The sequence below is a fragment of the Neopelma chrysocephalum genome, unplaced genomic scaffold (genome assembly GCF_003984885.1).
Source record: "Neopelma chrysocephalum unplaced genomic scaffold, ASM398488v2 Primary Assembly neopelma1_99, whole genome shotgun sequence".
Lineage (NCBI taxonomy): Eukaryota > Metazoa > Chordata > Aves > Passeriformes > Pipridae > Neopelma > Neopelma chrysocephalum.
This window is the reverse complement of record NW_020897762.1, coordinates 1,263,415-1,279,221: the sequence shown is the minus strand read 5'-3', so window position 1 is coordinate 1,279,221 and position 15,807 is coordinate 1,263,415. Positions and strand designations below refer to the sequence as shown.

The following is a 15,807-nucleotide window of genomic DNA, read 5'->3' as shown; positions in this document are numbered from 1 at the left end:
GATGTGCTTGTTGGTATAATTCATTATAAATGTGAGTGGCTGCTCCTCAAGAGCAGGAGCAGCAGCGAATGCTGCCCAGGTCAGGAAGCGAAGCAGAAGGAGGTTGTGTTGAGGGTAAAACATCTTCCCTTCAGAGAGTGCACAAATGAACTTCAATGTCGAGATGCCTGCTACATACTATCCAAACCAATGTTAATATATACAGTAATAAAAGCATTGCAAAACCAACTTGGGCTACACCAGGTGTTTGGTGGTTATTTGTTCCCCCCTCAGTCATGACTTTGCTGGTGCTGTTTGATGCTGAAGCTTGTGGTTTTCAGGCTGAGGTGTGAGGGCAGAGCAGGCCTAAGAGTCCTGGAAAAGGGCACTGTAGTCTCTTACCTGTGAGCTGAAATACTAAATACTTTTGACATAATAGGTAAAAAAAAAATTGCTTGTGAGGCTCAGGCCACAGAAGATGGGAGAGTATCCAAAAAAACCCCCAAACTGCAATGAATTATTTGTTGTAGGTGCTTCAGTTTACCTGTGCTTTTACCTTCTACTTGTGCAGAACATAAACTTCACTGTGTTGTGTTCACAGGAATGGGAGGAAGTGATGCTTTCTGCACAAGAAAACCACGCTCACTATTTAGTTTAAAAGTTAATTAAAGCCGAGTACCAACATGCTGTAACTTTGTTTGGCCACTTACCTCGTTGTGCTGCTTCAGAGATGCCCTTTCTATTACAGAAAGGGTGTGGAAAACCTTGATGCTGTTCTGTGAGCAGTGGTTAACTGCAGTAGCTGTCAGAGGGGAAACCAGCACAGCACCAACACAGCTACAGCCAACAACAGGTGACACCAGATTATACAGAACCTGGTTCTCCCCAGCAGTATTTCCCTGGTTATTATTTTATTGAGATTTGCTATTTCAGCTTGTGTTTATGCATAAGAAAATTGAAAGTTAAATAGGCTCTGCTTCAGCAGGGAGTGGTAAATATAAATAGACCCTCAGTTTGCTCCCAAGAACCAGAAGGAGTTGCTATTTCTTGGCTTCTGGCACCTATTTTTGACGAGCATAAACAAAACATGAGAACGGGGCTATTAAAATCACACGGCTTTACTTGGCAGGGAGCTGCATGGCAACACTATGGATTACTCAGTTAAAAAACTCTGTTCCTGACATTCTGCTAACACATGGAACAGGCCACTCCAATAAAGAAAGGGAAGCTATGTTAAAAAAACAAACCAGAAAAAGGCCAGCTGTACATTCCTTACGCGACTCCAGACGTCCCAGCAGCAGAGCACCTGCTGTACAACACACCTTTCTCAAGCCCTGGTGGGCTCACTGAGCACATTTTGGCATCTCTGCAGCAAGTGGTGATGGAGGTGGTTTGGTGCTTGCTGCAGTTCTTCTCAGCCCTCCCAAGACAGGCTAACGAAGTCCAGGTCTGACAGAGGCAGCATCATCTGAAATAAAATGCAGTGTTTGCTACTGTACTTTGGCTGCAGTTCAACAGAGAAAAACCTTCATTGGCTACTCCCACACAGTAGGAGTATAGGGTACAGCTGGGTATAGGTATCAATTAAAAAAACCCAGAAAACAAACACTACTTAAGATATTATCCTGTTGTGAGAGGCTGACACTCCTGAAACACTTGTCTCTCCAGTTCTATTTGAAGGAAGATGGTCAAGAAATCAGCAAACAAGTTTTGTAGCCCCTATTTTATACCTGAATTCGCTTGCTTCCCTTTCCCACCATTATATGGCAACCACAATGTTTCTGAGAAAACACAAAGCCAAAAAATACCCCTGCCTCATCTTCCCTCTGCTGCTGCTGCTGTCCCCCCAACCCTCCCTGCCGGGTCCCTCCGAGGAGCTGCCCCGTTAAAGGTGATGGGGCATCCATTTTGAGACCTCCCTTGCTTTGCAAACATCACATTCAAAGAAATAACAATAGACCCTGACGTGCAGTGTTTGCTAATTTTTAAGTGTTTCTCTCCCTACGCTTCCTTCCCTCTTCCCCCACTGCAGAAAGGCTGGTTTGCCCCCCTGCTTACCCACAGGGCAGCTTTGTGCTGCATCTCCCTCGTCCTCCACCTCGTCCTTGCCCTGCACAGGATCCACAGCAGCAAGAATGGACTTGTACAGGTGCTCTGCGTGGCTTTCCAGCTCTTCTGACTGCTTTGCAATCAAACCCAGCGTGTCTTTCAGAGCTGGAAAACAAAAAACATATGAATGGAGGTAGTAGTAATGTGGTAATTCAATGTCTGTAAGAGCAGAAAGAGAGAGTTCTGCTCATCCAGGCAGAGCTTTTGAAGGAAATGGAGTGTTAGAAATCAATAATCTGATGTTCACCCTGTCAACATTGTGATGCAGAGTTTGGAGGGGGTGGGAAGCAACTTAGGAAGCTCCAGGTTAATGAAGATGCAGAAATAAGGGAAACCTTTGGGACTGGGTAAGAAAGCCCACCCCTAACACAGCACTCAGCCTCTAAAGCCCCTTTGGTGACTGCAGGTACAGCCCACCCTTTAGAGAGCCCTTGTGCAGGATGCACCAAGTCACCAGAGAAACTGCTCCACAGACACCATGGCACCAGCCAGGCTGGGCTGTGCCCCCAGACTGGCTGCTGACACCAGCACAGGATGCACTGAGTGCAAATGGGGTGTTAAAATCACCCTCTCCTCCCCTGGAAAACAGCATCTCCTCCCAGCTCCATCTACAGCCCAGTGGGAGCTGGCCATGCTGCCACTGGGATAACCTAGAGGACGTCTGAGAGGCAGGAACATCCATCACCCTTGATGGATGGCAGGGCCCAAGGCCAGGGTCAAGGCACGGTGCAGCCAAAGCACTTGGGAGTAATGGCTTCAAACCTCCACCTCACCTCACCTCCAGGTCTCTGGGCAGCAACAGGTGTAAAACCCTTTTCCTCCCCACTGCTGACCCATCCCCAGACATGTGGGGCCAGGAATTTTGGGGGGCAGATGCTATACAAGCATCACCAGCTGCATTCATGACCAGCCCCACTCAAGCACTCCCTCCTCACCCGGGGAATTTGATGCCATGCAGTCCAGGAGAGCTTCTCCCCTCTCCAGCACGCTCTCTGTCAGGCTCCGGTGGTTGGCCACATCCTTCCTGAACTCCTGACAAGGAAAGGAGAGGAGCAGCGTCGCTTAAAAGGGTTTTTGGAATAGACACAGGTTGCCCAGGGAGCAGTTTCCCCTGAGCAGGTTCCTGGTGCTCCCAAATTTGTCTTTGCAAACCCAATGCACCCTGGACCATTCCAGAGGTGCCTTGCTTCCCACTGGAGAGGGGGAAGCAAAGCCAATACCCACCAGGTAGCGGTGCAGCGATGCTGTCACGCTCCCGGCATCCGGCGAGGGGGGCACCCAGCTGCCGGTGACATCGGCCACGTCGTACAGCCAACGGATCAGCTCCTCCAGCTGGCAGCAAAACATCTACTCAACAAAGCATAAAAAAGGGGTCACAGATCTATTGCTGCAACGGAGAAAAGTCCCCCCTACGCCACTGTGTGGCAAGAATTGAGGGTCACCATGAAATGCCTGCATGGAGAGGTGCTGGAAGCTGGTAGCACCCAGGCAGAAGGAAGAGGTTGGCCTCTGCCACCTCGCAGCCCAAGAGACACCCTCCTTCTCCTTCTCCCCGCCGGAGCTGTGCAGTTAATTTGCAGTTGCTTTTCCCCAGGGGTTTGTCTTGTTCAATTAAGTGCTTTCATTTATTTTTAAAGCGTCTCGGTAAGGGATTATTTTTGTTAGATGCTGCATGAAACCCAGGGGCCTCTGCTGGCACTGAAACCAGATTCAAGTCCTGCTCCTGCTCATCAGGGGTTTGCCATAAAGCTGAGCTGCTTTTCCCTGGCAATCTGGGGTGACAGATACAGAAAAGACCCTTATAAATCAGCAGTTATTCCCATACAAGAGGAGGGGATGAGTTTGCAGCTATGTGAGTGATAATTATTACTCTCCTGCAAACAGCCCAGCATCACTTCCAAATTCATCCCAGCACTGGGGTGGGGAAGAAGATGGAGAGGAAGGTGGGGAGCAATGCCTGCTTGCCAGGGAGCAGAGCACTGGTGGCAGGATGGCCATGAGACATCATTTACTCAAATTACAAAAATCCTCAAAATAATTGGGAAACTCCTCAGTTGCTGCAGCTCCTGCTTCTTCTCTGGTGCAGCAGCACTGCAGGATGGGGGGAAGCTGAGAGACACATCTCCACCAAGCCTGGCCCTGTGATACTGAGCCCCAGGAAAAGCAAGACAGGCTCTTGCTCCATCAGAAGGAATTATCTGCTCCGGTGATCCCCCCTGCATAAATTAGTACCAGCTGCCAGGCAGCACAACATCATGCAGCTCGGGAAGCCTTAATTAATTGTGCCATAAAGACCAGGCTCGTTTTATGTGAGATCTTCCCACAATAAACTTTATTTCTGGTCTCAGCCTACCTTGACACACTGGACAAGGGACTCGCTCTGCTGGCTCTCCATTGGATGTCCCTTGACCCGTGGTTCATTTCGGTACATCCCATCCAACGTGTCCCTGAGACCGGTCGGTAGATGAAGCCCCCTGAGGGGATCCCTATGGATCCAGCCACACGATTCTGTGTTTTCCCAGCTGGGCTTTCGAGAGCTGCAGGGCTGCCACCGCCCAGCATAACTCTCAGTGTTCCCTCTTTTGTCCCTGCCACTCGCTTCTCCAAAAGGAGCCAGCCCAGATGAAAGGGGCTGCCTGTGACGTGGCAAGTTATGGTGGTCATGCCTGGGCGTCCTTACAGTTAAGGAAAGACTGGACAGAAAATGAGCCAGCCTTTCCAGCTCCTGCAGTCTTGGAGGCAGGGAAAGAAATTCTTCATCTCCTTCCCACTCCTTTCTCAGGGGGAGCACACCAGTGATAGGTAATAACCTAGCAGTGCTTTTTGCCTGCCCTGTGAGGTTTGGGAAAGGGCTCCCTCTGGAACACCAGCTCCTCCCATCCACAGCAGGGTGCCCAGGTGAACTTGGCCCACCTGGCTCCATCCTTACATCCTTAGCAAAACCTCTGGAAGGACGAGAGGAAGTACTTCTTGCAAAGGATGCTTTGGCAATAGGTGAAGGTTCATAGAACAATCCGGCTCCTGAGCAGCCGCTTTCTCCAGGCCCAGGGGTGGAGAATCTCTCTGCAGAGGCCACCAATTCCCAACGTCCATTTTCTCTGCTTCCCTGAGCCTGCCCACCTCGGGGGCCATAGATGCTGGTGGACCTCATCGTGCCCTCAGGAGAAGCAGAAAAGCTGTCCAGGCCTACTCCTGAGTCATGGAGGACAGGCTCTGGCATCCTTCCCAGCTTGTACCTCGGCTTCAGCGGATAAGCATAATCCAGCAAGTCCTCATATTCTTTGTTGGGGTTCCAGTGGGGCGAGCAACGGTCTGGAGACGGGGGTAAGGAATCTGGGATGGCACAGGCCCAGTAATCGGACTGGTAGGAGGAGACCTCCCGGATGCGCTCCACGGTGGCGCGGCAATCGAGGAAAGGCGCCTGCAGGGCCCTGCCTTCTGCTGCTCCCTGTCGGTACCACAGGTCCCTGGTGGCCATGGTGGCCACAGTGGCTGCTGGAGAAGGGACATCCATGCTGGCTGGCAAGCTTCCCGACGGCTCCTCAGAGGGGCCGCTCTTTCCCAAAGACAGAGCGGAGAGGCTCAACATGGAGCGGCTCCGCAGGGCGCTCCCTGGGCTGGGGGGGGTTTGGGGCTGCAGGAGCTCTGGGGTGGAGGGAAATGAGGATTGGGCTCCCAGACTTTGCCTCCGATGGCCAACAGGGGCGTCGTGGCAGCTGTCAGGAAGGATGTTCTCCTCTGCAGAGCTGCGCCGCCTGGGAGGGCTGGATGCCGGATCCCAACAGCCCGATGGCTTCACCTGCTCAAGGACAGGGTGGAAAAGGAAAGGGAGAGAGAGAGAGATGCATAAAATGAAGCAGAGCAACCAGACAAAGACATCCACCCATATCCAGGATATGGAGATAAAAGCCCAGCCCTGGACCTGCCATGAGCTGAGGCTGGAAATGGAGCTCAGTGCCATCTGTGGGACAGCCTGCAGCTGCTCAGAGCCCAGAGTGGGGCTTGATCTTAAGGAAAGGCATCTCGAGGGCTTGGGAAGCTGCAGGAGTCATTTGGCAGCAAGAGGCATTTATTTAAGGAGCACTGTCCTGAGCGACTTTCCAGCTCTGTGGTGGCAATATGAGAATGGAAGCAACAACTTGGGTGTTGGAGCCCCAGCCTTTTCCCACCACTCATCCTAGCCCAGGCAGGGGTGGGCACAGTCCAGCAGGAAGAGATGGAAAGCCCTTGCTAGGGCAGCCCTGGCAAACAAGTCCCCACCTCGCCTGGGACCTCCTGGTGGTGCAGCAACAGCTGCACACACAACCCTCTCACCTGCTGTTCTTCTGAGGAGAGGGACCAGTGGCTGGCACGAGGAGGCACGTCACCACCAGCAGCACCTCGACAAATCAGCGTCTCTTTCTCTGAAAGGTTTGCTCTTGCTCTGAAAAATCCAGGTGCAGATGCTGAAGACATTGCTGGGTGGCAGCTGGAGTCTCCCTGAGTGCCACCAGTGGCCAAGTGACCGTGTCTGCTCATTGCCACATCCATCCCTTGCGGGCTGGGCTTGGCTTCCTCTGCCCCTGAGAGCCGGTGCAGGCTGTCCGTCAGCTCCAGGCTGTCCACCTCCACCTCCGTGCAGTCCCAACTACCATCGTCCTCGGCATTCCCGCTCAGAGAGGCTTCAGAAAGGGATTTTCCCACATCCACGGCCATCAGGACAGAAATTCTTCTGCAAGAGGATACTGAGCCTCGGGCTCTCTGGAACACACAGCACACAATAAGGGCAACTCACCATCCCCCCTCATCTCCACAGCAAGTAAAAAAACTGGGTTTGCCCCTAATAACGAAGAGCTCAAGCATGATCTGGGTCAGACTCTAAAATTCATAAAGGAGCATCTTGGTGTCTCAAGTGGGACAGAGGAAAGAGCAAACCCTCACATCTCAGCAGTGTTATCTGGTTTCAAGGATGTGACACACACAGGGAAAATCTAACGAAAGCCCTGGCCACACTGAGAACTAACTTGGGCTTGTTCTGGGAGAGTGCAACCAGAGTCCTGAACTAATGGCCAATTGCACCAACAGTTTGTGCACCATGAGGTCACTGGGCCCAAATGAGACATCCTTAACTAGGACATAAAGCACCTACGAGCGTGGCTGAGCCCTGGGGGCTGCTGGGGTGGAGAGTTGAGGGTTTTTTAAAGATATAAAAGATTCAAAACCTTGAAATGGAAGCCACCCAGAAGCAAGTAGATATAAAATGTCAGAGTGGGAGGCTGTAAAACTCAAACCTGCAGCTTCTACCTCAATTCATGAAATTAATTCTTTGTAAAATTAATTAATGGAACTACTTTCTCAACTGATGACATTTTCCTGTGTGCTGTACAGCCAAGCCCAGTGCACCTTGCTGCAAAACCTTCTAACCTGAGGTATTTCACTCAAAGCCTGAGCTCTGGATGCTCCACACATGGAGCTGTGGAGGGGGATGCTCCACCCCCCCTCCTGCTCCCCACGCTGGGCTTGAGTGAGGAGCTGCTGCAGGACAACCCATAAGCCAAATCAAGGAGACCCAACACAGCCTCTCCCAGCAATTCCAGCCCAAACCAGTAGGCCAACGCCGGCAGGGTGGTTTTGCTGGGACTCACCCAGCCAGTGCCAACCGAGAGGCCAAGGGAGCAGCAACAGCAAACTACAAAGAACTGTAAAAAAAAAAAAAAGGAGGAAAGAAAGAATTCCCAAACAATACTTGGAAGTGGGAGACAAGCTGATACTCACTCAGGTCTTTTGTCACAAGTTTTATGATCCACCCCTCTGACAAGCGGGGTTTTCCCACGGGCAGAGCCCGTGCACGGGAACAAAGAGCGGCGGGACGACGCGCCGGGTCTCCAGGGGAGACCAAATCCCCACACAGACAGCTCTGCAGCTGCCTGCCCCCTTCCCAAGGGCCGGCAGCTAAATTCAGCACGGCAGCAGCTGCGGGGAGGACGAGCCTGGGCTCTGCCAGCCCTCTCCCTCAGCCCCGCACCTGGAATCCCCCCCTCCACTACTTAACTGCTACCAAACATAACCCCACGCACGTCGTGTTATCATAATCGACAGCATCACTCTCTTTCTGCCCCCAGAAAGGTTGTATATCCAAACAAAAATGTGGGGTCACGGAAATAAATGTAATCAATAAACCTACCCCTGTGGCAGGTAGTGATTTAAAAAAATATATATAAAAGAAAGAAACGCCTAAAAAGGCATCAAAGCAGCTTGTAAAGTTCCAAAGTGCATGTGCAGTAATTAACCATCGACCTCAGTACCTCTTTATCTTTAAAATAAAGATTCTTTAAGAAGTTGAGTTCAAAGTCATGTTGGACATCTTTATCTCCATCAGATTTAGTGGCTCGAGTCAGGTGTCAGCCAAATTGTTTTAACAACTATTAAAAAAACACATAGAAGCTTGATCTTAAATCTGAAAAGCAAGTGTTAAGCAACATAAAATAAAACCTACAGGTCACAACCCATCTGTTATTTTCGTAACTGTGTGGAGGAGGGAAAAGGTTGAATATTCTGAACTTAAGATCATTTGTTATCTTGTGGAGACAGCATGCAGTGATTTACATTTCTATGATGCCACTGGTCTTTAAGAAAAAGAGCAAGTGCTGGTTCACAGGTCCATTAAATCTCCAGAAGCTAATTGGAAGCTAAAGAGAAACCAGGAAACCTGCCAGTACACAGGGGTGAGAGTAAATCTGCTTATTCCAGGATTTGTAAGGGTATTTAAAGGGACACCAGGGATCTCACTGCATTTTCATAAGTCTCTAATTCAGGCAGACGATTTCAATTAACTTCAGGGGGAGCTGGATACAGAACCACACCTGGATGCACAGGAGATGGGGATGTCACACACATCCCACACACAGAACAATCAGGCAAAAAGTCACATTTAACAGCAAAGTGAACATGCTACTGCCACGACGTGCAACTCCCAACTACACAAAAACTAGAAAACAAAGTTTCTCACCATTTTCCAACAAACCCACAAAAATTCAGCCGCAGCGACGCACCAAGATCAACCCTCAGGGCAGGAAGAAGCAATCCCAAATCCTCGGGCAGGACTGAAGAGGGATGCACGACCTCAGCTTTGGGCACGGTGGAGACTTTCCACTGGCCTCAAACGCACGGGAAAACAGCCAAAAAACCCCAGCTACACCCGAGCCCTCAATTGTCTCGGCAGCGACACAGAAACAGGACCCGCGGGCGGGTTTTTAGATAAGAGATGAAGACAAGTCGCTGCTTCATTCATTCCAACAGGGGAGGTCCGCAGGGATCTCTCCTGAAAGGCAATCCCTGAGCTTTTTCACGCCGTCAGGAGGGCCCTGCCGGCCCCAGGGCGCCACAAAATTCCCGGCGGACAAGGAGGGCTCTATCCCATGGAGCGGCTCCCACCGCCCGCGGGTCTCGCTTGGCTCATGGAATTCGGCGAGCGCAGCGGATGATGATGGAATTTCCGCCTCCCGCCAGCTCCGCTTTGGCTGGGGAGCATTTTGGGGGCTGTATTCTGAGACAAACCCACACCGCTCTGGCCTCTCAGATCCCGCGGGATCCGCGGTTTGGGATTTTCCGCTCCTTTCCTTTCTACCCGAGAAGCCTTCCCGCGGCTGCAAAAAAACCCGGCAATTAACCAAAACGATAAGAAATAACGGCAACGACACCGAGGAAGCGGCGCACCCCGGGGTGCCCGCGCTGCCGGGTGCCGGGATTCCCAAGGGAAAGTCTCCCGGGACCCCCGGGATCGCCCCCGGGACGCCCCTCAGGCCGCGCCCCGTCCCTCACTCACCGAGCGACGGCCGCGCCCCGCCCCCTCCGCGCGCGCAGCCAATGGGAGCGCCGGGTGGTGTAGGCGCGAGCGCCCCCGCGGCCCCGGCGGCCAATGGGAGCGGAGCGCGCGGGGCGGCCCCGCCCCTCGGCCGGTGCTGACCCCGCTCGCGGGAGGGGCGAGGCCGACACGAGGAGACCACGCCCCCCGTCGACCAGGCCACGCCCCCTGCCCCGGCCACGTCCCACCCCGATCCCAATCCCGGCCGCGGTCGCGGTCCCCTTGTCACCGGGGACGTGAGGACCGTCTCCCGTGACGCCCTTGAGGTGCTTGTCTCAACTCCGGGGTGTTTACTCGTATCCCATATATTGACCTTCCCGGGCGTTTCCGCGCTGCTCCAGGGGTGGGAAACCGCTAATATTGGCACTGCGCGAGCCACGGGCGAACGAATCCCGGCATCCTCCAAGCACCGCTGCAGGAGGAGGTCCCGGTGCAAGACCTCCCACCGGGGTAGCGGAGGACACCCCCCCCAAGGGGGTCTGTCTCAAGGATGATCCCTGTGGGATGCCGGCCATGCTCTGCCCTTAGAGCAACTTACTGGGAAGATCCTGGTGCCACACTTTAGAGCAGGCTGCTCTGGGGGTTGTACCTGGCCAGACCCTTCTTTGGTGGATGGAGCAGACATGTTGCCATATCCCAGAGAAAATACTAACCTTTCCCCTTGTTGCTGTCCATAGGCTGATTCTGGATTTTGTTTTTGTCACCTGCTCTGGAGCTTTCCTAGATATCTAGGAATAGCTTATCTATTTCCTAGATAACGCTGAAATTTCCTACATGTCAGTTAACTCATAAAGTGCTTTTTGGACAACATTGTTCCCAGCTTTAGGCCAGGAAGGACCAAAGAGTCACACTCCTTGGTTCTGCAGCATGTTCCAGCTCTGCCACCCCTGTGTTATGGTCCAGATTCCCAGTGGCTGTGGCCTGGGTCTGTTCTGCTGAACTCAACGGAGCCAGCCCCATTTACATCCTGGAGGTTCTTGCTTTTTCTCCCTCGAGAAACACAGCAGGAATACCTTTTTCAGGGTTGCTTCCCAAAGCAGAGCTGTAATGCTGCAGTATAACATGGTGGGCGCTCTCAGGAGAACTCACAGCCAAGAAAAAGCCCAGATCACCTCTGTTCCTATGCAGTATTTCTATATTTGGGGTCTCTTTGATGAACATTGCAGCAGGTCTTCCGGGTGGGCTGCACATCCCTCTGCCTCGGACGCAAGACTTTGGAGAGCTGGCTTTTTGTTGGAATTCACACAGGCAAAGCCCTTGCGAAGGAAAAGCCCTTTAAAATGTTGTTTATTGCTTATTCTCCAGGGAGCCAGTAGGGGCCGTGCCGATGCAGGCGAGTGGGAAGGCGGAAGCACACACGGATGGGTCATGATTCATCCCCAGGCTCGGCTGTTTTTAGCCGGGTTTAAATTACTCGCAAGCTGCCAGACATTGTTCTGGGAGCTGAATAGCACCCGGCTGCGGTCTCGGCCCCGGCAGGAAAGGTTCGTGTCCTGTTCCGCCCCCGATCAAACAAGTGCCAGGATGTCTACGAGAACAGCCAAAGGAGCCGCAAAATCTTTCCCCTCTCTCTCCTTGGGCTCACGCTGAGTGGGTGTCAATAAACAAGGGGGGGAATCAACTGATGGTCTAAAGGAAAGATGATTAAAAAAATTCGGGGAAACAATACCGACTTTATTCTGCTGGCATCTGGCCCTCTTTGTTAGGAAGCCTGCTGAAGAGAAACTGGCTTATTTGATCTATAATACAGGGTCAGTCAAACTCCCACCCAAATTCACTCAAGGCTGGCAAAGATTAGCATGGGTATCTTCTTGCTGATTTGGGACCTCGGGATTCTTTCAGACTTCCGTTTTTGCAGACAAATGATTGCTCTGCGTCTGTGGATGCAACAATTCAGCAGTAATCCCCATACCTATGACGTGAACTAGACTTGCTTATGATGATCAGATTTGAAAGCAGTGTATTTCTGGTACATGAGAAGCTACCTTCTTGGTGGGAATATCCATGGTTTTTGTACAGAACTGGATCCATCATGAACACCAGCTGTATGTATCCAGAGTTTTAATAAGTGGTGACCTGCTGTTATCCAGAGCTTTTGGCACATTGATTTTTCATTTCTTTCTGCCTTGAATGGTTTCAAGCTACAAGCCAGACAGTCAACACTCTGCCACGAAACCTGAAGCCTGGAGGTGCACCATATGTTCTTGCAGGGCATCTGCACTATCTTCAGCATCAAGTTTCAGTCTCGCAATGCAAATGTCTGGGATGGATGAGATGTCAGCAAATTCAGGGCTTGGACCAAACCTACTTGTTCCCAGAGCATTCAGAGCAATATTAATTCGTCTTTTTACAAACTGCTCAGGAATCTGTTTGCTAACCCCTCTCTGAAAGGTGTTTGCAGGTGTTTGCCCTTCTCTTCTTGTGGCTAACAACCCTTTTCTTTTCAGGATTTCCATGTCTTGGACTAGTCTTGTTCTCCTCTTGATTCTCATTTCTTTAAAGTTTAACACTGGTCCAAAACTCCAGCGTGGGCTTGGCTATGATTAAGCAGAACTGGTGTGGTAGTCCAGACTTACACACCCTGGTACAGTATCTGCATTATTCACAGCACAGGGCATGGACTCCTGCTTCTGACTGCCCACAGCTTCCTGCTCCTGCTCCTTAACCTACCATTTCCCACAAATGTTAGTGCAGTTAATCACTCTTATCTCAACTAATTCTTCCCAGCCTCTGTTTCCCAGACTCACTCACAATTTTTCTGATGTTGCTATGGATTTCAGCACTACTCTTTTCCATTTTCCCAGACCTTCTCCAGGTGGGACCTGCAGATTTTCTCTGTTCCAGCATTTGTGTCACTAATCAGCTACTTATAGTCCTGGACCTACAGCAGGCCCCTGAGGATTCCAGTCATTCAGCTGGACAGCTGCTCTAGTAATGTCTAAATAAGCAGGTTCAAGCTCAGCCATGTTGCTTCAGCTTCTTTTTAAAGCCATAAGAAGACTTACCAAAAGCCTACAAACTTTCCATCACTCTTCTAGATCATCATGGCAACTACTGCACTATTACTGAATATTTCCTAAAAAAGATAGCTACTGCTTTTTCTTCATGATTTTGGAGAAGCCTCTAAAAATATGACATGTAAGGCAGGATTAATGGAGAACAGAGGGAAAACTGGAGTGACATGTATTTCAGTGTCAACATAGAAGTGTAGAGCAATGAACCCCAGTGGTAGCAGCTGGGCAATTCGAGTTATTTACCACTTGGTTGCTTAGCTGGACCGAGAGGCAGGATTTAGCCCAAGAGAAAGGTCAAACAGAAGTTGCACTTCTCCTTTCTGGCCACACGATGTACCCATCACACCGCGAACAGCCTGGCCAGACCACCAGCAAGAGCTAGTAGCTACAAAGGCAGGTGTTTCAGGGGTTTGTATTCCTCAAAAGCATCTCCTTCCCTCTATCCAGGCCCTTTAAAACGCTCACACAGCTGCAGCTCAGGGCTGGGTGCCGTGGTGCAGAGGGGCCTGGATGGGATGGAGTTGGTGTGGTCCAGACCCTCCACCTTTCCTCTTGGAGGAAGGTGACACCTTGCTGTGAGAGAAATAGGAGCGAGATCGTCAAGAGGTCGTGGCAGCTTTTCATCAGTGTGAATTATAATGGGCAATGAATAATTGGAATTTTACTTATTAAATGTGAGATTTTACTGCTGCTTTTGGTGGGGAGTGTGAGCGATTTCTTTTTCATTCTAATTTGCTGGGATGTCTCGGCCCTTTGTCATTTGTGTGTTGTCCTGAGCAGAACCAAGAGGCTCTTCAAAACCAGAGCTGGGATCTGCAGGAACCAGTCATCAGCACAGAGATTTGCAAAATATTGGGGTTGGTACAAATGAAAATCTGTGTATGTAAGCGTAAGAAGAAATGGCAGAGCAGGGAGGATAAGAACAGCTTGAATTTATAACAAACACCATTCCCAGCAAAAAATTTGAGACTAAAAATTTGAGCCACTGCTAAGACCACAGCACACACAACTCATTTGAGGGAGAGCCTCCTCTCTGACAACAAGAGGATGGCAGCATTTCACATCTCCCATTCCCCCTCCTGGCAGTCAGGCAGCAGAGTATCATCAGAAAACAACTATCGATTCTTAAAGATTATTAAAGAACTGTCCCAAAACTGGGAGGTTTGGTGACAGCCATCATCCCTTGTGGTCTATGTTGCACACAAGTGATCGTGGCCAAGACTGAACAACCACGTCCTGTTGCTTGTGTGAATGAAATCTCTGAGGGACCGAGTGCAGGCAGTTAAAATCAGCTTAAAAATGTAAATAAATGCCATATTTCCCTTCTTTAAGATCTCCTACAAGGATTCAGTGATACTCCCTTTAATGCTTATAATGGGGACATAGCAGAGATCTGACTTTCAACAGATGTACATATTTTAAAGGTGACCAGTCAGTGCAGCTGTACCACACAACCTGTTCAATTCAAACCATTCATTTAGCAGCAGAACAAATTTGTATTGTCTTCCACTTAACTAACTCACAAAGCACTTTCCTGTAATTATATCTATCTTAATCAAACAAAATGAGGATTTAAAAAAAGGACTAATCTGCTCCTTGGCCATAATTGGATTTCTTCTGCAAATATTAAGTTACAACAATAGCAGCGGCTTTTTTAATAAATTCACTTTTAAATGCTTTTCTTCATGTGAACTAGAGGAATGAGTGTTGCCTGCCTAGAAATCCTTAGAAGGAAGAAGCAAGGAGCATTTTCCAAGAACTCTCTTCCTCTTAAAAAAAAAAAAAAAAAGATGAAATTGAGAAATTGGAAAGCAGGTGGCCAGATTTGTAGGTGGTAGAAAACCAGAATAAAATCATTAAACTTCAATTAGAAAATATTCCAATTTCTATCATTTTGTTGAAATATCATAGGAAACTTTATCTATTCATCCAAAATAATGCCTAGCAAGCACTAACAACGGCTGGGAAAGGGTTAAATGGTGACAATCAGTGACACCAGCATTCCAACAAAGGGCATGGTCTGGGAAATGGAACCAAATACCAAGTTGCACAATTCTCATTCGGGGCATTTCCAAAGGATTCTTTGCTTCAGTGGAGCCTGGTCCAGCAGGATGTCCTGCTGCCTGTGCAAGGCTGATCCAAACTAAAAGGCCAGGTCTTCTCCAAACAAAGATGGAAACATGAATTCCGTTTGGGGTGATTTTTATTTCAGATTGAGAAGCTACACAAAGAGAGAACAAATATACATTTCCATGAGAGAACGGAAAAAGAGAGACAGTATCCCATTGCGTCACCCTCCTAACACAACAAACCATCCCAGCCTGAGCCACGGGACTGTTTGCTCCCCAGGCAGGCAGGGGGTACTCCAAAGAGTACACTACATAATAAACATCTTTAATATCTGCCCCAGGGTCACACACCCCCAGACACAGCAATAGGGTCTTTTCTTTGCATATGTGCACATATGTCTGTTCTTGGTAATAAAAGGCTGATACAGAGTCACACAGCTGAAACCCACAGCTTTAAAAGAGGAACAGTTACAGATGTTGACAAGGATCAACACACCCACATGGCACAAGCACTTCCTCAATGGAGTGGTTACTCTTAAGCACTAGGTTTTAATCTGAAGGCAGATACATTTGTATCAGTTATAACTGGACTGTACTGGAGCAGATGGCAGTGGATTTCAGAGTTCCTCTGTCTTTTTATTAAAGTAATTAATCAAATGGTTTAGCATATAAAAATACAAGAATCCTCCCTCCTAATTAGGGAATTTGTGTTCTTGTAGAAATAAAAGCACACACACACATACACACCTCAGGATTGCTGTCAGAGAGCTTACAGGATAAAGAAAAGAAACCC

General features: G+C 49.7%; 1 protein-coding gene across 8 annotated transcripts; it reads right to left on the bottom strand.

Moving 5' to 3' along the window:
- Positions 1 to 1,079: 1,079 nt before the first annotated feature.
- CEP68 (centrosomal protein 68) lies at positions 1,080 to 9,964 on the bottom strand. 8 transcript variants are annotated; one of them, XM_027694986.1, is made up of 9 exons: positions 9,077 to 9,618; positions 7,713 to 7,766; positions 6,403 to 6,828; positions 4,442 to 5,887; positions 3,313 to 3,435; positions 3,024 to 3,120; positions 2,038 to 2,193; positions 1,592 to 1,649; positions 1,080 to 1,447 (listed from the first exon to the last, which is right to left on the bottom strand). In XM_027694986.1, the coding sequence occupies exons 1-8, from the start codon at positions 9,077 to 9,079 to the stop codon at positions 1,600 to 1,602; spliced, it is 2,355 nt and encodes a 784-aa protein (XP_027550787.1). In that variant the 5' UTR covers positions 9,080 to 9,618; the 3' UTR covers positions 1,080 to 1,447; positions 1,592 to 1,599. The 8 variants fall into 8 exon arrangements, with proteins under 8 accessions (XP_027550787.1, XP_027550791.1, XP_027550792.1 ...); XM_027694990.1 differs by lacking the exons at positions 7,713 to 7,766; positions 9,077 to 9,618 and adding an exon at positions 9,893 to 9,964; XM_027694991.1 differs by lacking the exons at positions 7,713 to 7,766; positions 9,077 to 9,618 and adding an exon at positions 9,625 to 9,882.
- Positions 9,965 to 15,807: the final 5,843 nt, after the last annotated feature.